Consider the following 27,040-nt stretch of genomic DNA (forward strand, 5'->3'; position numbering starts at 1 on the left):
GCGGCTGTGTCGTTTTATCGACGGGATGTCTCTGGGCAGACAAAGTAGTTGAGACCAAAGCAGTGCTGGTGTGAATAGTTACAGTCCTAAATTAATAGCGGTGCACTAAGCCTTGGATACACCCTGCAGCAAATACATGGTATGAAAATGCTGAAATGAGTCCTGTCAAGACTAGGTATGTCACAGGGGCTTAATTTTGCCATTAGCGGGTAACATGTCTTGTTAATGTGTGTCGCTCAAACCAAGCAGCAGCCTGTCACTTGCATGTTGTCGAAGTGCCATCCCTTGCTTCGTTAAGTGGTCATCATGCTTTATTGTGGGTCTGTGTTAGCACCTTCTGCTGCTGCTGTGGAAGGCTGAAACTTCTCTCAGCTGCTGTGGAAATGGAGCCAGGCTTGAAGACTCCTTTGGTATCTTCATTATGGGAAGTAAGGGCACAATCTGGTGTCCTGTCCCCAAAAAGGGCAGGTGAAGTACAGAGCTCTCAGGTCCAGCCGTGCTTTTGGAGCCCAATGTCCCTTGAAATGCTCTTGGCTGATCTTCAGGGCGGTAGCTCAGGGTTACGCACGTACGCACGACATGCGGCAGTTCCACCTGGCAACGCTTGGAGTAGCTTGCTTTTGTATTTCCAAATTAATTTTAAAAAAAGGACAAGAACAGCTCTCAAAGGGGATGCTGCTGTGGTGGAATCCTTGCTTATATCTCTCCAGTTCCTTGCTGTTGCAGAGCCAGGGCAGGGAGATGGTGCTGCTGGTGAGCAGGATGAGCCTGAGGAGGCTTAGAAACGTCCTGGCTGGGACAGAGGCAAATTAGTGAAGAAAGCTCATCCCTGGAGAGGCTCACCTAGATCATAGCTGGAGAACTATGATCTTGGGTACAGAGTTTGCTTCAGGTCTTGTGGGTTTTACTGGGTTCAGCGGCCTCCTGGGCAGGTCCCTCGTGTGACCAGGAGTGACAGGCCCCGTGCTCCCGGTGTCGCTGTGACACCCCGGGCTGGCTGCTGGGCCCTGCGAGGCTGCGAGCTCAGCCTCCGGCAGCGCCGTGGCTGAATGTGCTCGAGGCAGGTGTCATCCTCCGAGTCTGAGAGGAATAACAACATCTTCTGTCACTGCTGTGAGCCTCTGGTGATCAAAGAAACGAACAGCAGTGCCTGGTGAGGCTTTTGTGACGATTTGCTGAGGGTACAAGTGCACGGAGTGACTGAGTAACCCTGCGCTGCCTGAGGAGGGGTGGAGGCACCTCTTGGTTTCCACATGACCACAACCTCGTGTTTGGGGTGGCTTGTTCCTTGCCACAGCAGCTAGATTTGGAAATCCCAGTGGTCCAGCTTGGCAGGGGCAGGCTGGGAACAGCATGTCTGTTAGAGGATAATCTAGGGGTAAGTATTTCACCAAGCTGTTACAGTAAGCTTCTGCGTGTTACTGAATCCGAGCTGGGTTTTTTTTTTGAGATCGCTTTGTGACTGTTCTCTTGTTTTCAACAGACGTGAAATGATGAAGTCAAGAAGCTTTTGGTTATCGCTCGTATTGCTTGGGGTTTTCCCGTCGGTCACGAGGGGATGGATGGACTCGGCCGGCAGCAGAAGGCTCTTTTCGGATGCGGGGAGGTTGCAGCAAGAGGTACTGTAGATCAGCTGCTGCTGCAGCTACAACTCTTGTCTCTATTTTTGTGTGTGTTCAGGCTTTTTGTACTGTGAAAACAGAAAACAAGCAGGGGCATATTTCCTTACGTATTTGTACTAAACACCTGCTGAGGAGGTCAGTGAAGAAGCAATGATTGTGAAAGGACTGTGAAGCACAAGCTCTTACCCTTCTTGCGTATATTGCTGTAGTTCTGGGAGGAAAATTGTGCATCTGGCTGTTGTGGAGATGCAATCTTTGTCCCCCAAAGACTTCATAGTAGGCTCTGTCTTAAGGCCACTGGGACATATGAAACTAAATTCAATAAGCAAACCCCATCCTGGCTCTTCACTTGGTTCACTGGATTGTCAGGAGAAGCCTGAAATGGTTGATTTGCTAAACATACCTGAGCCATGGGTCATTCTGGGAGGACCAACAAACTTCGAGCCCATGTTGGCTTCTGATGGCACAACGGGGACTGAGGGCACATGGTGGCCTTTGGGTGGCGGTGCTGATCTGGCCAGAGAGGACCCCGAATGCACAGCCTGACAGGGAGGTGGGACTCCTGCCTTAGTGCAGGGTGGTGGCACCTCAGCTTTCATGCTCTGGGCTTGTGGCAGTTGTGGAACCACTGAGCCTGCTCTCAGAGCTGAAGGTGACAGCATCGGCTCTCCTTGTGGTGTCAGGAAAGCCAGTGCTGTCAAACAGTTGGCTCCTGCTTAGCAGGACTTGATAATTATTTCAGTGGAGATTTTGAGATTCTGACACTGAGTTCTGTCTCAGGTGTGCTTTTTCCTTGAGGTCTCCCTTCTGTGAAAGTGAAGAAAACACTGCCACCCTCACCTCCTCTTGTGCTTTGTTGCTGTGTAGTCAACGTATAGTATACAGGCACTCAAATATTAAATGTTTTTGTATTGGCTTGGATCATTTTAGCTTTTTAGAAATTATTAAATATTTGGCATGGTTTTGTATTTAAAAAAATAATTCTTTGCTAATGCGTATTAGTTATGATTTTTGAAAAAGTTATTCTGAAGAATTAAATTCATTACTCAAATGATTTATTTTAATATAAGCTGTAGAACTATTACACTACATGAAAGACATTCATTCATTTGATCTTGCTCTAAAAACCATGAAGTTATTGCACCAATTACTTGATCTTGCTTGAGGTGAAAGGATCTAAGCTAGAAATGCATTTGTTCAGATTTGTACAGAATTTATAACCGGTGTGAATATTAAAACTTTTAATGTACAAAATGCAGTTAAAATAGCTTCCAGGGCTGTAAGTTATAATGCAGATTTTTAATAAAGTAACTGTACAGAAAGCTTGTTCCCCAAGAAAGTGTTTATATGGTGTAACACCAAAATGAATCTGGAGATCCTGAATGTAGCTGTCAGGTAGGACAGCGAAATGGAGGTAACTGCTGTTTTCTCAAAATGCATTTGTTATCTTTCAGAAAACTTAACCTTAATACATTTTCATAAGAAAAAAAAAAAAACACAATTCTTTTCTGGTGATATTTGGCTTGGTTCAATTGGGAGTTCATCTCCTGTGCAGTGGAATTGTGGCTGTTCTTCCTTTATGGTGCTGTGGGTTTGGAGCCCATGCCAGCCAGAGCCTCAGATGCTGCTCTTTATTCCTCAGAAATGTTTGTTAGTTACCAAATACATGGCTTCTGATTAATATGTAATTCCATTAACATGCATTTAAATCATTGAATCACAAATAGAAGCTTGTAGCAATTCACTGAAATTGCTTTAAAAATATGTAAAGGGTTAATTTACAGGTCAAATAATTTGAAGTATGCCCTGATTTAAGATTCCTCCTAACTTCATCAAAGCAAATACTTGGCTATGGGTCACTGACCTTCACTAATACTTGCTCTGATCTACATAGGAACAAGTTTACTGAATCAAAAACATTGCTTAATTTATGTTCAGATTGCTCAATCGATTTCTTCATGGTCTGTGGTAGAATTATTGCAGTTGTGCTTTGCATTTATAAAGGGAAAAATAAGTCTTGAGGCCATAGACTGCAGTACCCAGCCTTTCTGCATGAGGAATTAACTTCCTAGCACAGCAGTGGTGTCTGTTTTCCTGATGCTCAGCCTTCCACCTCTCAAATTTATGGGGTGTTCCTGAGAAGAGGCTTTTCTGAAATATTTGTAGTCTTGAATAGAGCAGTAATAAACATGCATATGTAGTCTGGAGTTCCATAGGTATGTAATGAATTAAAATAGAAAACCTAATTAAAAAGGACAGTGTTGGTACTAAACTGAAAAGCTGCAACTTGCTTGGTTCATATTACTTTTGGATGCTGTTGCTGTCATTTCACATTGCAAAACTTCTCGGGCTGGTTCAGGAGGGTGCTGAAAAGTTCTTGAAGCTTCTGGGTGCTGCACGTGTTGCACCGTGGAGCTGGGATGTGCAGCTTTCTAGGCTTGAACCATCCTAAAATTAAGTTCTGAGTGGAGTATATTCAAAACCACAAATGCTCACGTGCTCTGGGGTGATAGTTATGGAAAAGGCTTTGCCCCTGCATTCAGCATGGCTGTTTTCATGTTAGGCTGGGCATTATGTAGGTGACCATGTTTCACAGACAGCTTTGTTATCTTAGAAGGCCTTTGGTTTGCTTTTGAGGCAATAGATGGTACACTCTGGGGTCACATCTCCTTTCTGAAATGGAAAAGAATTCTTAAAAATGTAGTTTGTGAGTTTTAGGCACTGTTGGTAGCTGTGGGGAGTTTCCAGTACAAGCACAGGAGAAAAGGCCCAACCTGAACTAACCCTGAAGTTCTGCATATCAAATTTGAGGGAGAATTTGGTCAGGAGATTTGAATGGAGTGGTTTGTGCTGGGCTGGTGGAGGAGATATTTGGACGTCACTGATAGATCTTGGGTGGTTATGGTACAGACTTCTGACTTCTGGGCTACAGAACCAGAACTGCTCTGACTTTTTAATTTGTTTTTTAGAAATACTTAATCACTTTCAGCTTTCATACCCAGCTGCACTTTTGCAACCTACCTCCTGCTGAAGAAGTCTCACAAGACACCAGAACCATGATGTGCACAGCACCCCATGCTCCCACAGCGAGCTGAGCTGTGTCCCCAGGGGCTCCTCCAGTCCAGAGCAAAAGCCGAGCTCCCTGTGCTCACACAGGTAACAGCAGCTCTCACAGATCCAAGCACTGGCACATTTGTTTTTTCCCCTTTCCATGCTGCAAGATGTTCAGCCTCACTGAGGTTGCCTTGTGCTGCAACTGGCTGTTCCCAGAGAGCAGCAAGGCCCTGCTGCTGTGCTGCTGTCTGCCATGGGCTGTGACAGCACAGTTCAAGTGGACGCTAGACACAGTGTGCAAATATTTGAAGAGTTCCTTGATCATTTTTTTTTTTACCAATGTTTATCACTTTATCTTGCTTTTGCCTTAAATTGCACCACCAACCTCAAAGTATCATATGCAGCTATGCCAAGTCTTATTTTGATGCTAATGGATGTAACAAACACCTTACTTGCAAGGTGCCGTAACTTTCTTATTGGCATCTGGAAGCTTTCAGCTGTGTAGATTATCTATCCTTTGACTTGTTCATTAGTTATTACTTGCGTAGCACCTGAGCTGCTTAAAATCTCCAAGTAATAAATGTCACCTTCACCTTCAGCATGACTGCAAACAGCTGTGTCGTACCAGCCCTTCTGTGCCAGCCTACACAGGATAAACCATCCCTCTGGAGTCCACTCACAGCCTGAACTGCGCTTCTCCAAGAGTATCAATTATTCCTGAAATTTCTAATTATCTGCAGGTTCTTCAATGTTGTTTCACTTAATGCCTCAGCTGAAGACCACAGTTGATGATTCTGAGCAGCAGGGGAGTAATGGGGATGGTTTTGTGCTGCTTCCCCCGGCAAAGTTGTATTTCCTGATCTGACTACGAAGGCACTGCTTTGGGAGGCAAGATACAAAACTGCAAAGGCTTTTGATAAAAGCTTTTGCTTATAATTCAAATAGAGGCATAATTTCAGAGCGTGAGCTTGGAATAAGACAGGCACAGTGTATCAATTTTATATGCAGTTGAAGATCTAATATCCTGGTGTTTATTTTAAGAATTATTAGTAGTAATGTATTCTGCTGTGTGTGCGCTCTTCCTGCTTGTAAGTCAGCTTGGAGAAAGGAAGGAAAGAATCAGATTGGAATTAAAATCTATACTGTGCTAAAGCCTGCTCCTGCTTTAAACCTTAATGAAGGGAAGGGGAGACGAGGCTTTTATTTATTTTTGTATCACTTTTTGGGATATGCTGATAATTCATTCCTTGTTACCTGCATTTGTGGTATCTCTTAAAAGCTGTAATTGCTGCTTGTAGATATTCTAAATTTTAACTAGTATTATTATCCCTCTAGGGATGCAAAACTTTGGCTGTAGGTGCTGGTTAGCAGTGTAAATGTAGTTCAAGGTGCACAAGTTCTGTAGGCACAATTTAAAGTTACCTTCTTGCATGCAATCCCTTCCAGAACCCAAATCCTCCTTCCTTTATTTTTTTTTAAAACTTCTGGTAGCATGTGGTGTGATCCCTCATGGTTGTCTCACATTGCCCAGCCCACTGGGGCTATCACCTCTCAACTAATAGCAGCCACAGCCAGCAGCAGACCGCAGCTGTGGGTGGTTTCTCAGGTGCTAATGACCTTGGAATTTGGTGCTGAAGGTGGCCAGGGTTGGGTGCTGTTCCCTGGGGAGGGGAGGGACTGTGAGGCTCAGGGTGCTTGGCTCTGCTGAGCTGTGGCACAAACTGCCTAGCAGGAATCACATTTTCTGTAAGTTTTTCTCATGTCACAGTTGAGCAACTGTGAAAAATCGTATCTAGGTGGTGAAATGCTGATATATTCCTGAAGCAGAGAATTAGATCAGAGTAAAACTTATCTTGCAAATTAAAAAAAAAAAAAAAGGCAATTTTAACTCTGCTGTGATGATGTGGATGGTTACATTTTCTGACATCCTGTTCAGAAGCTAATTAACCTTAAAAGACTAAATATTGACCAATTTTTTTTCCCCAAATGTAGTGTATCCTCCAGTCAAGAAAGGGTATAGCAGTGGCTTTGAAAGGAAGGCAGTTCTACTTGAGAATCCTCTCTATCATCAGGCTGGGCATTTCTTACCTCTTTAGGTTAGGAAGGATACAGCTGCATATTTGTTTTTTTAAAACAGGCTTCCTATTAGCTTCCAGATGACAACATGGAAATTTATGGAGCTGTACCTGAGCTGCTAATCTGAAGTCCTGAAATAGTGAATAAATCAGAGAAGCAGCAATTATCTCAATTAGCTACCGTATGTTTGAGCAGATGATACTGTGTGATGTGAGACATCAGATTTTCTCAGTTTATACTAGACAGGACAAATCTAAATTGCCAGCTTCTGTCCTGATATTAAGCTTTCTCCAAACTGTAGTATATGGCTTATTTTCTTCCTCATGCCTGATTTAAAAAAAAAAAAAAAAGGTAGATGTTCTCTGCCTCATTAGCATCTTTTTTCAGGAATATATTGTGTTCACGGCTGTAAACAGAAAAATCCTGATTGTTAAACCAAGCTACATATTAGCCATAATATTGCACTACTACTGCATGTGCTGCAATCCATACACAGAGTGCTTCACCCTGTGCTGGAGGTCAGTGTAATTGTCTTGACCTCTCACTTGAGATAAGAGCATGCTCTGAAGTGTGGGGGGGAAATCCGTGGGATAATACTCTATTAGTAGGAACAGCCACTTCTTTATTAATTTGCTAAATGAGTTAGGGCTATATATTTAGAAATTGTACAGCAGTTAGGCTGATCTGGAGAGCAGGTCCCTGGAGACTGGCTGTGTGCAGAGGTAATGTCTAATTTTGTGATAGACCCAGCATGAGCCCAGCTGCATGTGCTGAATTGGCTTTATCCTGTGTGAGCACTCCTGAAAGTACCTGGTAAGAGGGCTGCTACAGTCCAATAATAAGGGATCACTTGCTGATCCAAAATGTTACCTGTTCTTTTGGCTCTTGCATCTCTTCCATTTACTGTGGTAATTGGCTCTGGCAAGGACTGCTACACCAACCTTTGCATATGGTTATTGAAAAGCGAATTATTCCTTGTGACTATATCACAATCAGTATTAAAGGACAGGACTGAAAACACTGCAAGATTATCCCCTGAATTGCGGTACTTAGGGGCGGTTGGTACCTGTTTGGTACCAGACTCGGTACAAGCCAGACATCATGCTCCTGTGGTCAGAGGCTGCTAACAAGAGAACAGCAAATGCAGAGCCATACATAAATACCTGTAAATACTGGTGCATAGGTATATTTGGTGTTGTGGTGGGTCTTCCATCATCCAGGAATAGGGGGGAAAAAAAGAATTCAGTGGAGGCTGCAGTAAAGTATAACAGAAAGGAAACCTTTGACCATAAAGTGTTTTGGTAGGATTTTATCTGAGCATGAAAGGTGCTGTGTGCTCCTTGGAAATAATGTGATGCACACGTCCAGGGGGGTCAGGAAACAAGGAGCCTCCTGCTTCAGCAGGAAGAGCAGAATCTCCCATGGCCTGGTCTGCCTGCAACAAGGATTTACAAGGAGAGCACTGCTGTGATGTACAGCAAGGTGTTATGGGGATATAACACTACCATTGATGCATTTTTATACAGAGGTGTTCAGAGAATTTATCTACCCTGCTACCAAACGGACCCATAAGTGGTTTTGCTGCTTGGATCCGCCACTAACGACTGTCAGTAAATCCACTTGTAGCTCCTTGGCCACCAAGCAGTGTCCTTGGTATGTTGTGTATTCCTTATGTGTAGTTGCATTTAACTCTGCCCCAAAATACCCCCCACACTTCCCCCAGTGTTTGTTCTGAATGAAATCTGATTCTTCATTCCAGAAGTACTGTCTGTGCACCCATGATTCAGCATTAATCAGGAGCCTGTAACAGAAACTGGCTATTATGTCTTGGCAGGACATTGTGATGCTGTCTTCTGGAAGGCTGGTGTTCACTGCTATAAGGGCAGAAAAGGGCTTTGTGCAAGAAAGTTGTTAAATTGCACAAACACTTGCATGAACCTCATGCAATGCTTCCATGCAGCATCTGTGGGGGAACGAAGTGTTTGATAGTGGGGAGGGAACTGTTTCTGATTTTTTTGGTCCATCTAACCCATCTAGGATTAATAATTGTGCTTCTCATCACTGCATCTGCTCTCATGTGCAGACACAGGTCTGGTTTGTCTTTCAGAGATGTGGTTTTCCAGTAGATAGATGCCTTGCAAACAGCGATACTGGAGCAACCATACCACATTGATTTCCACAAAAGCAATGATTATGTACTTCAGGTACAGAACAGAGGGGCCCTTTGTTCTGCCTTCAATTAACTAACTTTAAAAAGGAGGAAAATAGGTACTGAAACTGAGCCTTGACAAACAAAACTGCTGTATTACATTAATTGTTACGGTTTTCATGAAGCTTTGCAGGAGGAATGAAAAATTGGAGACAATTTTTTTCACTTAAAAACATATCTATGCTTTGATAAAATTAGATTTTTAGTTAAAGGAATTTGCAGTCACTAAATGGCGGCCATGAAATAAGTCTCATTTATAACCATCTGCTTTATGGCTTCTGCAGAGACGTATTCCTCAGGCAATGCATCTGAGAACTTTAATGTCATTTTTATCAAAATGGTTTGGTTCTCTACTAATGTTATTAAAACCTCTGATTTTTTTTATTTATTTATTTTTTTTAACTTGAGAGCAGTATCCTACACTTCAAAGAAAGGGTGACTGCTCCTTTTTGTGGGGATTGCCACCGTCACAGCATGCGTCACGGTGCTGTGCCTGTGGCCAGACGTACCAGCAGTGTGTCTTAGCGGTGTATTAGATCATTAATAGAAAGGTCTTACGTTTAGCATGCCCTTAAGGAGGAAAATTAGCATAGTTCCTTTTGTGTTACAAAAAAAAAAAGATTAGGTGGAGGCAAACTAAGAAAATACTGGGTTTTTGTTGTAGTTTCACTTCACTTGGAGGGACAGAGGCCTCAGTTTTCTCCCTGGAGCTTGTTCTTTTTTGTGGCCACTTAAATCCGTCCATGGCTGCCAGGTGTTTTTCTCCTTTCCCAGGTTTTAGTGTATGCTGCTGAAATACTGAGCGTTCTCAGTGCCGTTGGCCTTTTCTCCATGAAAGGGGATGTTTTGGGGGAGTACCAAGCGCTGACATTCTCTGTGGTAATGAAGTGGTAGCTTGCAGCCTGACCTCGTATTCTCCCATTGTATTGCCATCAAGATTTTTCCTCTGAATCTTGCATCTGGTTTTTGGGTAGTTTGTATTCATCAGAGCTTACAGTGATAAAGAGAAACGGAGTAAAAGAAGGGGAACTTTGAAGACCAACCTTTGTTTTTTTCCTCTGTGTCTATGCAGTTCTTTCATGGAAATACCAAAAGGGTATTTAATACAAGTGAGCTGACACTTGAATTTTTTTTAGCGTGTGATTGTCTTTTTTTCTTTTGATCAATGTAATAGTTGTAATTAGTTTTAGTGTTTCTAAGCCTTTGAACTGCAGAGTATTCAAGCAGCTTGTTGAAGTGAGGGACTCCAGGGGAACTTTAAAAGTACTCTTCCCTTTTGCACATATTACATGTACACGGGCTTAATGATATCAGGCTGTATCTGGATTTTTTCATTCTGGGCCCCACCTCTTAAACTAATATTTTGAAAAGCTTTGAGAGGTCCCTGGAGTGTAACTGTCTGCACAGCTCAGAGCTTTGCCGCCTAAAGAGGATAAATGCTTTGAAGTCTGTACTAATCCTGACTGCCATTTCCCATATTTCTTGAGATCACTGAGGTAGAATCCTACGGGGAATGATAACTTAGTGTTTTTATAAATACCAACTTGTTTTTTTGTTTATCCCCCTCGGTTGGCTTGGAGGATGGCAAGGAGCCCCTTTCTGCCTTCCTGATCCTACTACTTTTCTGATAAGAAAACAACTTGTTTTCAAGACTGGAGAGAGAAGCTGCCTCTTCTGTGTATGCACAAATGGTGATAAAATATAAAATTGTCACCAGGACTGAGACGAGCAGGCCCAGGAGATGTGTGGTGGGATTCAGCCCTGGGCTGGTGCAGGCCTTGGCTGGGCTGTGCCCAGGCCGTGAGCTGGGACTGTGCTGGGGTCCTGTGGTGACAAGACAACAAGGAGCATTTCTGTAGGTAGTAAATGAATAGCTACAGCCACGTAGTGTGTGTTGTGTGAGAAATATTGAATCCTGTAGTGAAACGGCTTGTTTTGGTTGAAGTGATGCTGCCTGGGTCCCAGGCTGGGGAAGTGAGGCCAGCAGTTGTTAGCCGAGCAGGTACTGCTGTTACTTCAGGAGCTGTTTTTCCTTGGTTTATTTCTATCTTCTGTTACTTTGAAAAGCTCTATTTTTATCACATGCTCCAGTAGCAGATTTCTGGTTTCTGTTACCCCATGGCAAGGCACTAATGCAGAAAGGGCTGTGGGTAGATTTGATGAGATGCACAGCACTGTTTTACTTCCCTTTGTCTAAGCGTGGTCTGCAGGGAGTTATTTTAAGTGAAAACAGAGCACAAATAAAGCCATAATAAGCATCAGGTGGGATGAAGCTCAGATGTCTAGGAAGGCCATTTTTTTTTCCTATCAAAAGGAGAAAAAATTATTTTTATTTCCTTCTCAGGTAAATAAACGTCTGGGACCAGTGAGCACGAAGGGAATGAAATGAAGTTAAATAAGGCATATCCACGGGGGTAAAAATCTGCATAGCAAGTGTTTGGCAGGGAGCTGGAGAGGTTGCTTCTGTTTCCTGTGTCCCTGCTGTAGGGGACACCAGTGGGGAAAAAGTAGCTTTTAAAATCTGGGAGCAGATTACCAAATCAGAGCCAAGCTGATTCTGAGGTACATCAAATGCAGCAAGGACAGTCCTGGGGCCCAGTGGGAAGCAGCTGCTGGCACTGTCACTGCCCCCTCATGGGCATCCCCAGTGCCCGTGGCAGCACAGACTGTGCTGGTGTCTGCCAGGATGTCTTTGGGGTCTTCCAGCTCCAGGTTTGTGCTCGGTGGGGTTGATCCTGCATGAGTGGGCAGTGTCCAGGTCAGTGTGACGCAGGGCAAGTGGTGTGCGGGGCTGTCCTCTAGAGGCCTCTGAGATTCCTCTATCTTCACTACTGGTTGCAAGAAATAACTGGAATGGTAGAAATTATAAGCATTAGTAATTAATCCATAAATAACTTTCCCACTTGGAATTAAATATTTATTCCTTTGGAGTCTCACCATTGGTGTAAGTAGATAGTGTTGTCTGGGAATGCAATGCCCTTTGAGACTCTAAGCAATGTGTTTTTTAAAGTTTTCTGACTGGAGGTGGTAGTGATGCTTTGCAAGAAACAGGGTGGATAATGTGGCTGTGCAAATATTGAAATGAGCATGAGTAGTCTGATTATTCTGAAATTATTCAGGTACTCACGACAGTCTCTGCTAAAAAGACCCACAACTGCTCCTTCTCCCTCAATTCCAAACTCTTGCTGTATTAATAATAAACCCCCTTATAGCTGTTTCCATTTAACAATAGAAAAAAATCCATTTAAAGTAAGATACTGCGCTCTACCATGTAACCTGTTGTGGAATGATGAATCACTTCAGGTGATATATTAATCCATTAAATATTTATGGACAAACTGAAATGTATACTTGTAATTACTCAGTTATTGTGCAGAGCTTCATAGATGCATCTCTGTGACAATGACTAATGCTTTTAGGGGTTTCTGTTCATGCTGCCTTTGAACAATTCTTGTACTTTTTCCAAAAAAAACACCAAGCCACAAAAATTCTCTTTTTCGTTATAGGAATCCGGAAGGTTTGAAGTCACAAGAAGAAAAGGTAGGAGGAATTTTTCTTTCAATGTGCTTGTTGGTGTTGAGTATTCTTACAGTGACTTCTTAAAACAAACATGAGTTTACAGACTTGAAAAAGCATACTGCTGCCAGGTTTCAAAGACTGCCTCCTAACACTCACCTGACAGATCTTCGTGTAGCAACTTGTAGATGTATTTCAATGAAAAGTTGCTTTTTCAGAGTGGAATGGCATTACAGGCTTGGGCATGCAAGTCAAAGTTTGGGTGCTGGTGTGATCTAAGCTCTGACCCTGGAACATGTTAGAGAGAAAAAGGCTGAGAAGTCTTTCCATGCATCAGTGTGCTGCAAATCCACTCCAAGGCATAGCAGTGTTGAACACAAGTTGTGCAGGTGCTCTGAGCACAGGTCCTGCCCCGCAAACTTCTGCATTAGTAACTAATTGCTGCTGTGAGCAGCTCACTGATGATTCCTGGCAGCTGGGTGAGTATGGGCCATCACAGAGCTCATTCTGGTTATCATTAATTTTGATTTTGTTTAGCAGATGTTTTCCAGATCATGCAGTTGTTTGCCTCATCTGTCTCAGTATAATGTGAAGAGGTTTTAACTACCATTGTTTTATTGTGTATATAGAAAGGTCAGGTTCTCTGTCTTCTTGTCCTCTGGGCAAATAATCCCTTGGCTTCTCTGTTTTTTTTTTTGGCTGTGAACACAGGTCTCTAGACAGGAGCTTTATTGCTCAGTGAGGGTGAGACAGCAGAAGGACGTGAACAATTTAAACATATAGCTGTTGCAAAGGCAAAATCTGGTTAGCTTAGATTTCCAGCATGCATGAGTTTGTCTAAACTTCCATTTTTTCTAGGGAAGAAATCCCATTTTATTAGAGCTCTATCAATGTTAAACTGAGGAGGGACCATTGGTTGTTAAAGTGGCTCTGAGATGCAAAGAACGTTTCTTCCTCACAGGTGTCAAGACATTGTTCTAGCTGTGCAGTGTGTGGTGCAATTCATTATTGACACAGATTGAGTCCAGTCCTGGTGCTGGTGTAAATGGGTTTAATGAACAAAACTTTGCAAAAGAACTCTGACTTCAGACACGATTTGGAGCTTCATAGCTTGCTTTTGAATGAAGGTAACCAGAATTTCTAAGAATTCAAATAGCAATTTTTGAAAGTAAGTCTGAGTTTATGGGTTATGAAGGTGCTTTGAAAATGTTACTTCAGAAAATCAGGTGTTTGAAGGGCTGGAGACTACTTGGAAGTGCAAGAAGGAAATGCTAACATGGTGAATACCTGTTGGTCACTAAAAGCTGTGGATTCACCAAGCTGTCTGGGCACGTTCAGCAATGACTAAGGATCTCCCTCTGTGGAGTTGGTCCTCAGTTGTTCCTATGAAATAATTCAACAAAAGCCTCCTTCAGAAGCCTGATGAGTATTAAACTGTTTGCAGAGCAGGTACCACTTCAGGCAAGAAAAGAATATCAGGTGAGTAAAAATGTTTATGCACACAAAAGGATTTAAATTGTTACATGGCAAGATCTGTTTTTTTTTTTTTATTTTTCTATTTTTTTCTATAGAATGGTAACTTTTGTATGGATAATGTTTTTTTTCCTAAAGAAACCGGAGTGGACTGGAAGAGGTTGAAGGGTGGAGAGTTTCTTTTTGGAAAGGAGGAAGAACACTGTTCCTTGTCCCTGGTGGAAGAGTTGAATTTGGAAAAAGTTGAAAAATGAAACTTAAAAATATCTAACAAACTACCACAAAAAAGAACATGTAGCAAGCATGCCCTGTTTTCTTTTATCCTGTAGTCATGGATGAGCAAGAGTAATTAAAATTTTTTGCTGAAGCAAGGGGCAATCCTGGCTTACACTCTTCAGAATTTCTTTTTTCTCTTTTGGACAAAAGGTTTGATTTTGTTAGATTGAAGCTTGTTTCTTTCAAAGGAAAAAAAGCCTGGATTGTTGAATGGTCCATGTGTAAACACTGACTCACTGTACTTATTTCCTTCAACAAATAGTCCATTTAATTGATGCTGATGGTCAGTTGTGCCTGGGCTTACAGGGCTGTGTTTATATTAGATGAAAGAAAGATGTGAAAACACTCCTAGCTGTGGATGAGCCTAGTTAAACTGGGATGCATTTGGTTTCCAGCGTCAGGACTGCAAATGCTGGAGAAATTTTGAAGCTGCTCCAAAGCCCATTACAGTCGATGAATGGTTTCCTTTGACTTCCGTGGGCGCTAGATGAACAGTAATTACATGATCTTTTAATTGCTGTGGTACAGAGGGGAGATGCCTCCCTGACTGCAGCTGGCAGCCATCTTCCACTGTGATGTATGAAGACTGATTTCTTTCTGAATTTAAGTGGCAATGGCTGCAGAGCTGTTTTGTTCCTGGGCTGCCTAGCTGGTGTTTGAATATTCTCCTTTTAGACTAAAGATGCTCTGTGAACTGAAAACAAAACAAAAAAACTCATTCTGGTAGTTGATTAGAAGCTGCAACAACACTTTTCCTATATTCAGTTTAATCCCATTAAGTCAAAATTTTGCTTTCAAACATAACCCACTGCAGTTTACATCCGCATTATACTCCTGTAATGGAAAACAGAACATGTTATGAGGCACCAGATTTTGTGATGCTGGGTTTAAAAGGAAAAACAAGAAACCAGCATGTGGTAAATAAGCACAGGGTTTGAATGATATTTTTTTATTACTCTTCTAAACTCAAATCAGGAGGCAAGTTAGAGGAGGCAGACCTTTTTTCCAACTAACCATTTCTTTCTTATTCCATTTCTATCTAAATACTTTTCCATTATTTACTCCATATGTTTATACACCCACGCCCCATGCAGTTCTTGCGGAGAGGATGCAGTATTGGCTTCTGTGATGTTTGTTTTCTAGATTGTTTTTGTCTCCCTTACTATCTGCTGGCACCCCAGTGAGTGTGTGTTGAGCAGATGAGCTCCCTTCACTGGAGATGAGTGGGATTTGACCTAGCTGGGCGTGTCTGGGTGTACAGCTCTCTGGTTTCAGGTGTTAGCATGTTAACTTGTGTTTTTACATCAGCTGTCCAGCATAGGGCAGTGCAGAGGTGCAAGAGAACAGGTTGGACACGGCAAACAGGAACAGGGTGTCAGGAAATGCAGCAATTTGTGCTGACTGGGTGGACACGACATGTATTTAGTGGAAAGGAAAGAGAACAGCATGCAGCAGAGAACAGGGAGGCTAAAAGGCTTACAGCAATTCAGAAGTGCTAGACCAAGCTCTGAAGGGAAAGCCCGTGAGCATTTGGCTTGACAGCGGCAGGACTTCATTTCAAAGATGAGTGAGTTTTTTACTATGTAATGAGTATAGATGAACATATGATGCTCATCTGTTCCTGTAAATTAAGGATCACAGAATTTAAGCATGTAAAGGCCATGTACATTCATATCTATCAAATTCTACACGTGCAGCAGAAGGGGTCTCTGGTGGCAGTCCTGACTATTCCAAGCACATAAGGACTAATTCTGTGACTTCTGGAGCTGACAAATGCTCTTGCTGCTGTTGGAAGTGCAGGAATAAAAGATGCTCAGTACTAAGAATGAAGTGCAGGCAGAGTATAACTGTATGGCTAAGTGTATGGATAGTCACATTAAGTATAGAGGCAGATATTCAGCAGACACAAATGAGCAAAGCCACACAATTTAATGGACCACCAGTGCTTTTTATTAGCTGAGGATCTAGCTGAAACACTTAACTTTTAATTTGTTTTTGTTGCTCACAATCATCCATTCAACAAATTAGTGTCAAAAGTTGCTTTTTAAGCCATTCAGCCAAGAAATGTTCAAGCAGATTGCTTCCACTCTGTTTGTCCATATAATCTTAAATGAGTTGCAACTCCAAATTTATTCAGACAGATGACATCAAACTACCATAAAAATACAAACTATCTGTTTAGCATTAAAAGGATAAAGCCTTTTCTTTGAAGCATTCACAAGCTCTGTATTGTGGAAGTCCTATTGTATTTTTTTTTTTTGTGTGTTTATTAATGATACACGATCCTCATCATTGTAGTGAGTTTACTAATCACAATGCTGAACAAGAGAACAGAGCACACCCAAGTTGCTGTGGTTTTACTGCAAGCTCTGGAGCTGCATCAATTAGCAGTGGTGGAAGATCCAGCCAACAGCTTAAGAAATATTTCATTGCTTGCCACTTGACGTTGCATCTTATGCCTTAGATGAAAAAACAACTCATGGTTATAAAACAGTAATGCCCTTTAGAAATTCTATTGACTTTGTCCTTTCCTTCTGCACATTTCAAATTTCCTCCTCTCCATGGAAGATGAAAGGCTCTCAAAACTTGGCAGGAATGGCAAGTTTCTCTCCTCAGACCCTTCAGGAACACAATGAAGTGATCAGCTGTAATTACTACTGTAGTAAATCACCTATTAATTTTCTATGCCATTGTTCTTTTCCTATTGCTAGAGTCCAATAAACTTGTTTTTGTACCTTAACATCCCCTGGCAAATCAGTAACCGTGACTGTACTGCACTGCTCTTTAGAAACAGCTGTGTTCCTATGATTGTGGCTGTTGGGCAATCCAAATGATGTCCAGATTACATGACACAAATGTGCACATTTGTATGTGTATGCTACATGCATATAAAATTGGCACGTTCAGAAACATGCCAGCTTTAGCTTTGGGATATGCTTCAGATGTTCAGAGGAAAGGCTATGTTAAAAATACCTGTTTTGTAGGATCACAAGAACAATTTCCTTGTTTATTGTGCTGATTTTTAAAATTACTCTTTGCTTTAAGCAAAGATTCATGTCTTCATCCATCTGTTCTTTTAATTTTCATAGAAATTTTTATATGCCCTGAAAAATCGAGAGAATGTTTGCAATGAATGGAAATCTGACTGGATATGGATATTTAGGTCAGCGTATTAATGTTAAGCTCTTGTTTTTCTAAGCTTAAACTGCAGTCCCTCAGCATTTTTGTACATTTTGTAACATTGAATCCCACCTGATCATTCTTCACATACATGATACCTACTTTTGCAGCGTCAGCAGGGGAATAGGTAGAAATGAGGGTAAAAATCTTTCCAAGAAACTGCTCAAAACATTTTTCAGCTTGTATTTTATTGTAGAGGCAGGCTAATCCAAATTAGGGGTGGAGAGTGGGCAAAGTTGTTCACTCCCACATATCAGCAACGGCGTTTAATTATAATTAGATATATTTTGTGGTTCTAGGTGACAGAAGTTAACAGAGGGAGTAAAACCATGCAGATAGGGAAGAACCCACGATAATCAACTCATTTGTTGATGTGTTAGGTGCAGTAAATTAAACAGTAATAGAGATGCTCCTCGGCAGTCTCACCGTGCAGTTGGTACTGTGCACACACATGGAGCTCTGGACAAGGATGTGTGGCTGCCAACACGAGTGGGGAATTGCAGTTCAGCCAGGGAGCTCGAGTTGTCTCAATGAAGCAGTGCTGATCCTGCTGGTCATCTTTTGCTCCCAAATTACTGTTTTTTCATTCATGTGGATTACTTCTGAAAATGTGAGTGCAGCTATGGTTTAGCCTAACGTTGCCAGTAAACGTAGGAAGCCCATTGCATACCCAACTGTCTTACTGCTGGAAGCAGAAGAGCTTTGCAGGCTTAAAGCTGTTGTAAATTGGTACATCAGTTTCTATTTTTAAGTACTTTAGGGCAGAAGGAATAAATTCTGCTCACAGCAGAGTGGGCATGAATGTTGGGGAAGTAAATATAGTATTTGGCTTTGTTAGAGCTGCGGATAGATGCTCCCAAAGGAGCTGCAGCAAAAACTTGAGCAGCAGGAAACCAGGCAGCTGTTACCAGTAGCACAGGAGAAGGATCTTGTAGGCAAGCTTAGGGTAGTGGCCAGGCTTCACCTCCTTGGATGGGGAGAAGCAGAAAATGGAGTTAAGCCAGAAAACTAACTTTGTGAGGATTTAGAGGGAGATGCAGGAAAACATACATATATGTGTTCCATACTGCTGTTCTTCATAATCCCCATATAGAGTTTTGAAGCTGGATGTGCCTGAAGGCATCTGTTTTTTCATCTGAATGTAGAATGAACAGTGCTGGTTTGGCAGCAGGATGAGCCTGTTGTGCTGGTGGCCACTGTGCTGCCCATTGCAGCCCTGCTCATCCCTGTCACACCACTGAAGCCATCCTAGTCCCTAATGTGGGGAACAGCTGGGGTATCAGTCAAGTTTGATCTCTTTTCATGCAGAGGAAATTTACTAGAAAAAGGAGGAGAAAAAGATGCAGATCAACCAAGCTTCTCGGAACAGTTAACATCAAAGCAGAATTTACTTGAACAAACTTCTAGCTTCAGGCTACACAAGAATTTTAAGTCAAAAGCATGCAAAAAAGATACCTCCATGCTCAGGAAGCAGCAGGAAACACAACGTGAATTGATGAGCAGGAGGCATTTGCCTTCCAGGTTGGATGCTATTTAGAAAGCTCACAAGAAAAATGAGCATATTTCCTGGGGCTAAAAGGAGGGTGGTCTTTTTTTTTTCTCCTCCCTTGGAAAATGCCAAGTGCCACTCCTTTTGGGACGCTTCTGCAGAGTCTGCCCAGTGCCCCCAGCACAGCGTGTAGGGGCACCGCATGGGCTCCCCAGCAGAAGAGCTGTCTGGACACGTTGTGGGGCTGTGCTGGTGGTGTTGCTTGCTCCTTCCAAGCTGAGATGGATTGGCCTCCTGGTCACCTTCAACCCTCAATTTAGATGAAGACTTAATAGATTAGTTTTATTTCATGGGTCTCTCTCCCTCATTTTTTTTCATCTGATAATCTCTGTGCTCCACAGCCTCTAAATTGCCTGTCTTTCCCCAAGAGATAACTAACTAAGCATTTTTCAGTCCCCTAGCATTCCTTGATTCCACTAGCCTCTCCGTTTCTTCCAGTTACACTAATCACTCCTTTAGAAGATACCAGTATTAATTACACACCTTGTCTTGGCTGCATCTTCCCCCCTCTGGAAGCACTTTTCTTCTCAACCTGACCCACAGAGCATGGCGGGCTTACACTGGTCTTTTAAGACAACTTGACCTTAAGAGAGGGATAGATTTTCAGACAAACAGTCTGTGTTGACTTAAACATCTTTAGCAGCAGCCAGGTTGAAATTCAAAGTGAGATTTTTCCATGTACGTTGGCTGTTGTTCTGGGTGGTGTGTTGCTATTCATGTGAGAAATAAATATTTCATGTAATTATGCTAAAATTGTGGAATTGTATGGGTTGTGAATGACCTTCAAGACCAAGTGTAACCATCAAAATGACCTCCTGAGTTCTGTCATTAAACCATGCCTGGTAGAGCTGTGCCACGTGTCTCAGATACCCTGTGCTTAGGCTTGTACAGTGTCAGCGTTTGGACTCGTACCATTGATTTTTGCCTATCTGGGACCCTCAGCAGCACCCTACTGCCCTCACATGGCTCAAGAGTCCTGCCTAGCTTGGTATCATCCACAAACTGATTGTGGGTGCACTTGATCCCCTCATCCAGCTTGCTGATGGAAATGTGAAACAAAACAGGCCCCATCCTGAGCCCCGAGGAGTGCTGCTGGAGGCCAGCTGGCCCCAGGCCTGGTCACTGGGATTATTTGGGCCCTGCCAGCCAGTTCTTCACCCTGTGACCTGGGCATCTGGCTAAAGCTGTGTTTCTCCAGGAAAATACTGCGGAAACAACACCAAATTCCTTACTAAAATCCAGGCCACCGACATCCACAGTGTCTCCCTCACGTACTAAGTGGGTCACCTTATCACAGAAGGTGATCACATCAGTCAGGCAGGGCCTGCCCTTCATGGGCCGATGCTGGCTTCATCTTATCACCCACTTGTCCTCTGTGTGCTGACACTAAAAAAGATCTGCTCTGTAACCTCCTCGGGTACCGAGGTCAGAACGACAGGCCTGTAATTCCCCGGATCCTCCTTCCTGCCCTTGTTGTGGATGGGAGTCATGTTGGCTGACCCCCAGACAGCTGGGGTCTCCCCAGCTGCCCAGATCTGCTGGTGAATTATTGGAAGTCAAATGCTGTTCATACACAGAGTATTGCAGGGTATGGAAGTCTCTCCCCATAATGAGAGGGTGTACACTGCTTGCACACAACACTAAAAGGTGCAAATTTATTGGAAACCTTCATATTCCAGAGAAGCAGTTAAAAAAAGCTCTATTGTAAGGGTTAAATAAAAACCGTCAGCAGATGTTTCTGATACAGGCAGTAGAGTGTAGTACGTAAATACTCTTCAACAAGTCAGCTTCTCCAGCATGTCTCAGAAATTAACAAAATAAGCATCTCTGCAGACTTCCAGCCAGAAAGCCCAAAGTCCAGCATCGCTTATGAGCTTAATCAGGTTTTTGAGTCACGATTTTAAATGCGCTGCTGGGCTGCTTAATGTGTAAGGACATGGTATGTTTTCAATTACAGACTGACTAGGTTTCAATATGCCATTTCTTCCCAAACTGAGCTTTTACCATAAGGCAGAACAATTAAGTTAATACTTTTAGTGCTTTAACTTACTGCCCAAGTATGAGATAAACTAAGACACAAATTGCCCTCTTCACGCTCTCTTAGTTCAGGCACTTGTAGCCAGGTGCCTGTGGCCTTCACCTGTGAGGGGTGTTGAGCATCAGCCTGGGTGGTGCGAGCTGGAGCAGTGGGGTTTTCAGCAGGAAGGTGCTGCTACTGCCCTCGTATTTTCTTCTGGGGCTGCCTGACTTTGTCAGGGCACCAACAAATCGTCACCGAAGCCCACGGGTGGAGAGTGACCTGTGCCGGGGGGTTGGTGCCATAGCCAAGACCCTGGGTGCTTCTGTAGCAAACACAGTGCTTAAATAAGTGGCTTTTGAGAGGGTTCTGCTGCAAGTGGTAAAAGTTCCTTTCAGACATTACATTTCTAAGCAAGACTTCAGCTCGGTGATTAGTGTCAGTATATTTTTAATAGGAAGTTATGAGTCTGTAAAATGGTCCGGTTGTTCTCGGTGTTTGGGAGAGAAAAATCTAGTGTGTGTAAGGTAATGCAATTACTTTTCTGAAGGGTTTTTATTATGCACCTAACAGCACATTTACTGTACTTGGTAGACCAAAATAGAACCAGAATAGAATGAATAAGCCATTTTGATCCGTTGGGTAAATAAAACAGTTAAAGCATTTGTAAATATGTATTTAGTCAGCAGAGCTGATTGGCGATTCTGAAAGTGCTCCAGTCTGAGATAAGTAATCCAAGTTTAATAGCCTTCCATAAATATTTCCTTGTTTGTCACGAGGCAGTAGTTATTTATCCATGCCATGCTGCTTGTTTATTGTTTGATGAGATCTTCAGGAGAATATTAGAGCAGTTCATTGTTTTGCATATAGCTGTAAGGCAGCATAACCATTGCTAGTTGCTTTCCTTGTGGGATGGGGTAGAAGGGACAGGCACCATGTGCATTTAGCACGAGTGTGGTTCTCATATCTTGTCCTCCTCTCCTTCTCCTTTCCAAGTGGTATGTCTTATTGTCACTGCCTATCGTTCAGTTTTCTGAGGTTAAAATGTGCCTTTCTTCTGCTGAACTTCTACCTTCTGTGTGCTAAAGTGTCCCCAAAGATGTGCCATTCGTCAGGGCTGAATCCCTGCCCAGCTGCAATTTCTAATCAAATATAAAACTGTTGGGCACTTACTGTGGAATTCATCAAGTTCCATATTTTACCAGAATGAAATTAATATGTGTGAAAAGTGATGCTGGACCTATAGGGCCTATGAATTTCAAAGCCTCTTCCTTCAAAAGGGTAAATTGGAGCCTGGCTTTTAAGTTTGTTCAGCACATTGGCCCAGCTCTGCTGGGTTGTCAGTAAACGGCCGTTCCTGGGGTTTGTTGTGTGAAATAGTTGGTAGGAAGGCCATAGATGATATCCACCTTTATATAATAGCATAAAGTTACGCTCTTGCTTGGAAAATAAAAAGTACAAGGGAAAAAAGTGTCATGCTTTCCATCTGCAGAATTGGAAGTCTTTACAAATGTCACTTCTTACAAGATTTCAATTTAGCTTCTCATTGCAACTACAAAGCAGGTGACAATAGTATGCAATGACCCTTCATCTATTTGTTTTGCTTCTGCCATTGAAATTCTTTGATGTGAACTGCCTATAACGTTTGTTCTTTGCTTTTCATATTTGAATGTTTTAAACAACAATTTTTTTTTCTCAGAATTACTTGTCAGATTTTTTTTTTTACTATTCTAAGTTTTCTGTTTTTTTTTTTTGTTTTTTTTTTTTTTTTGTTTATTTCTTTAGTATTCGTTCTTCTTCCCCCCTATTTACTCTCCTAAAATTGTTAGTTTTTCTTAAATTCTATAAAAGTCCTGTTTAGTTTCAACTCTTCCTTATTGCCCATTAAGTACATAAGTTCATCAAGCACATTTAGCAGAATCAACATCATGGCAAACTTTACTCCCTGGGATAAAAGTCAGCGAAGCCAGAAATTGGAAGCAGCCCTGTGCAGCCTCTCAGCTGTTATCAGCACGTCTGACTCTGTTGGTACCCGTGTCAGTGAGGGATGATCCATTGCCAGAGACGTTTGTACGGAGAAACAAGGGTTTGTGAACACGGAGGCTTGCTGCAAGGAGAAGAGAGGTGCTGCTGGGTTTGAGGTGGGCGTTTCTGCACCCTGGGCTGGGGAGGATGCTGATGAGATGTACCCAGCATGCAGGAGTCAGGATTTGGGCAGTGTCTCTACAGTGAGGGAAGTGTTCAGCAATAAAATGTCTGTGTGACACATAGAAAACCCTCATGAATGCAGTGTATTATCCTAGCTATACAATAATGCTTCAAACAGTGAACCTCAGCAGCAGCAGCTGATAATTGGGCTAAATTCTGGATGAGCCCATGATGGGGCTGTGCAGTGGGAGAGCTCACTGCCTCTCTGCTCCACTGAATGCTGATAAGGCTGGCTGGAAAAGTGTGCTGGGTTCTCGAGGCTGGGAGCTCGAGTAGTGAATAGCATCCAGGATCATGGAAAAGTGTGGGAGAAGGCTTGTTATAAAAACAAAGCTGTTTCTGCCTCTGTGGCAGGGTAAGCTGGCCATCCTGGGCTGCAAGAAGTTGAATGGATGTAGAGCTGTGGCGGCTTACTGTGGTCTGTTAGTCTGAAACCAGTGAGGAGCAGCTCCTCGCTGTGAGTCCCAGCATGGGGCATAAGTCCAAGCACATACAGGTACAGTAAATTATCCCCGAAGCCCTGAGTGCTCTCAGTGCAAAGCAGCATCTTAATTAGAGGAAAATCTCACATGAAGGTAGCAGTGAAGGGGCAGAGACAACAGAAAGTCCTCTCTTTTCCTTTTGGAAATATCATAAATGCCTCCCACAAAGCTTGGAGGTTTGCATTTGGATGACATCTTGAAATGTATTCACACAGGTCAGCTGGATTAGAGGCATTGCTAAGTGATCGTTTCATTAAGTCCCAGAGTTTGTAATTGCCACTGGGACATCCTAATGCATCTCTGGGAAGTGTGGAAGTGCTGGGGAAGTAACCGGGCTTTGAGCGAACTTCAAAAAGATTTCTCTTTGAACGTGAGACAATGCTGAAAATGACTCTTCGCCACCTTTTAGTGTTCACACAACATAAATAGCATCATCAGAGCAAACCCTTGCTGATCTGTGTCTCAGGATTGTGATTCAGCCTTCAAAGGAAGATTGTTCGTTCATCAGGGCCTGTTTATTTATCACAGCTGCATTGCATCTGATTAGACAACCCCATCGTCTTCCAGGCATCTTTACCTGAGCACCTCCAGTATTTTAAAACAGAAGTAGTAATCGCAGCCCTCTGTCTCTTCTCTCACCCCGCTCCCTTTCCAGCAGGTAGGAGCTGTGTGATTATTTCACGAGGTGATGTTTGCTCATTGGAGGCTGAGAATCTGGCCTCGTCGTGAGAACAGCTCTGCTTGCTGCCCCTGCCCTGCTGCCTGAGCAGCGCCTTTTGCTGGGGTTTTGGTTTTCTGTTTATTTGGAAAACCTGAGGCGTTATTTTCAGCTGTATGTATGGCAATTAGCAGAATGAATGACATAGCAAACACACTTTATTGTATTCATTTAACAACAGGAACCCGATGAAAAGCAATAAAAGTACCCAACTAGTTTTCCTTTGTATGTAATATTGTCTCAGCACTCGGGCAGCGCCCTCCCCTTTTCAGAGTTCTCATTTTACGTGCGTGGTTTTGCAGCAATAAGTTCCAGACCTTCCTTAAACCAAGCCTATCGCTCATTCTTTCAGCGTGTTCCCATGGGACTGCAGGACTTCTGTCAAAGCAGCAGTGGTGTTGCTTTTGGGAAGCTGACTCAGAACAGGAGAGGACGAAGGGGAGCGGGGCTGTGCGTGTCCCCATCGCTGCTGCCGACGGCAGCGGCTCTCTGGGGAGAGGCAGCTCCAACAGGACAGCTGTGAACATCCAGCCGCTCTGTCAGAGGGAACTAGGCGCCGTGCACTTAATTTAGACGTTAAATCTTTTTTCTTCCCACAAGCAAGCACTTCTTTGCTGGCATTTCCTCTGCAACTTTGGAACAAGAGCTTTTCTTTGTAGACCCCTGCGTTGGGCAGGGCTCCTCTGGCTGTCCTGAAGCCTGGTGAGCCCATGGTGGGGCAAGACACAGAGACTGTGTCCTTGGTAGCTCCAAGGGTGCCAGGTATCTGTGGAGTTCAACATAGCTGGTCAGAAATGCTCTGTTGTGTTTGCAGCTATGGGGGAAAGAAAAAGAGAGAAAAAAAATTTAGCTCACCCGTGCAAAATCTCATTGGCAATGTGTAATTTGTAAAGCCACCCCCTAGCTGTAGCTAAATTCCTTATAAGCAAGAATAAGATGGAATTAATAGAACTAATAGCTTTTAAAGCTGGGACCCGTGCTGACAAATACAACGAAGTCCAACTTTTTAATTAATTTCCAGTGAGAAAGGATGAGTTTGGATTCTGTTTCTTTACAAAGATGAAGCTCAACATCGTTTATATCTGTAGCAAAGCAAATTCCTCATCAGTTGTTGCTACAAATGCTGCTGTAAAGATAACTGAGTTATTTTCCATAAATATTGCCTGTGCTAGTATTTTTTTAATTACTCATCACCTATGCTAGTATTATTTTTCAGTTCCTGGAAAGATTCCTGGTGCCACCAATGGCACTGTCATTTTCCCTTAAGGCATCCTATATGGCAGAAGGATCTCAGGTTTCCATGGATGTACCGAGGAGCTACTGGGAAAGCTCTCTAAAAGCAAAAGGTTGAGTTTCTTTTAATAGGATTCAGTTAGTCCTTGGGGAGGACACACAAATTTTCCTTTTAAAATTAAGATAGAAATCTGTGTTCTCTCTGCCCATTATTTATCGGGTAGTAGGATATGAAAGCCAAGGCTTGTAGGGAGAAGAAATATCTTTTGTTAGGCCAACCGAGATAGGAGGAAGCCGGGGAAATGGTTGAGCACGGGAGCAGTTTGTCAGGTCTAGAACGTTAATGGCAATCGTCAGATAGCAGATTCCAGCTCTTTATTCTTGAACAGAACTTGCTGATTTAAAGTTGCTGTAAACACAGTCTGCTTTCTTTCCTCGCTATCAGAATCTAATTATGTGTGTTTGCCAGCTATTATGATAAAAATGACTTTCAAGTCTCCCTTCCTTATCTCCCTTGTCTGTTATTTTTAATCTTTCCTTTTTGGGTGAAAAAAAAAAAAAAAAAAAAAAAAAAGAAGAAGACAGTTTTGATGAGGAGTGTTTAACTTTAGGACTTCAGAAAATACTCAGATCTGGCAGCCAAGGCTTTGGGGGAGCACTGTCACGGTGGGACGTCACCAGAACTGAGACCGCAGCAGATTTCTACTTGGCACTTTATTTCCCTTATGCTTTAGCATTTAGGTGTGATATTTTGGATTTTCTTTCTGCTGGCGGTGTGGGGACCAGTGGCTGTCTGCTAGGGTTGAGTGGCAAGATCCCGCTGTCTTCCAGGGCATGGGACTGGGGTCCTATCTGTGGGTGAGGAGCGTGGATGCTGGCGGGGGGCTGCAGCTGGGTGACTGGGCTGTAGCACGCGGTCTGCGTCAGCAGACTGGGGTAATATTCCTCCTGGAGCTGGCTCCTATCTGAGAGGCTGTCAGAAATGAAAATTCAGGGAGCAGATCCTCAGGCGGCGATGCATTTGGCCGCGGGTGATGCCACGTTTGTGGATGCAGCTCCGTGCCCGCAGGCGCAGGGCGCACGGCCAGGCTGGGCAGCGCTGCCAGCTGGCACCGGGGTGGTAGCCACAATTCTCTGCCTGCACCTCCTCCCGGGACCTCACTCAGGATTTAATCAGAATTAATTCTGGTAGAAGAAGTTAAAAAGTAATAATCACTTCTTCAGCCATGTTCTTAGGTATTTTTTTCCCTTAAGATTTTCTTCTGCATCTGCTGATAGGAAAAAGCGTGTAAAAGCATGACTCACTGCAATGCTAACATCACCAGAGCTGAGACAATTTTCAAGATAAAATCTACTGAAAGCTAATTATCATAATATTTAACTTCATAATGCTAGCACAAATGTCAGTCCCGTGTAAGCCCGTCGTG

At 42.9% G+C, this 27,040-nt stretch overlaps 1 protein-coding gene across 1 annotated transcript in view; it reads left to right on the top strand.

Moving 5' to 3' along the window:
- Positions 1 to 1,490: 1,490 nt before the first annotated feature.
- FSTL4 (follistatin like 4) overlaps positions 1,491 to 27,040 on the top strand; it is a gene marked incomplete at both ends in the record, with an annotated part of 199,594 nt that continues 174,044 nt past the window's right edge. Inside the window, 2 exons of the mRNA XM_084295100.1 lie at positions 1,491 to 1,619; positions 12,468 to 12,501. Of these exons, the coding sequence (XP_084151226.1) occupies positions 1,491 to 1,619; positions 12,468 to 12,501 (163 nt within the window). The remainder of the gene's footprint in view (positions 1,620 to 12,467; positions 12,502 to 27,040) is intronic.

Source organism: Netta rufina (genome assembly GCF_964035555.1).
Source record: "Netta rufina genome assembly, chromosome: 14".
Classification (NCBI taxonomy): domain Eukaryota; kingdom Metazoa; phylum Chordata; class Aves; order Anseriformes; family Anatidae; genus Netta; species Netta rufina.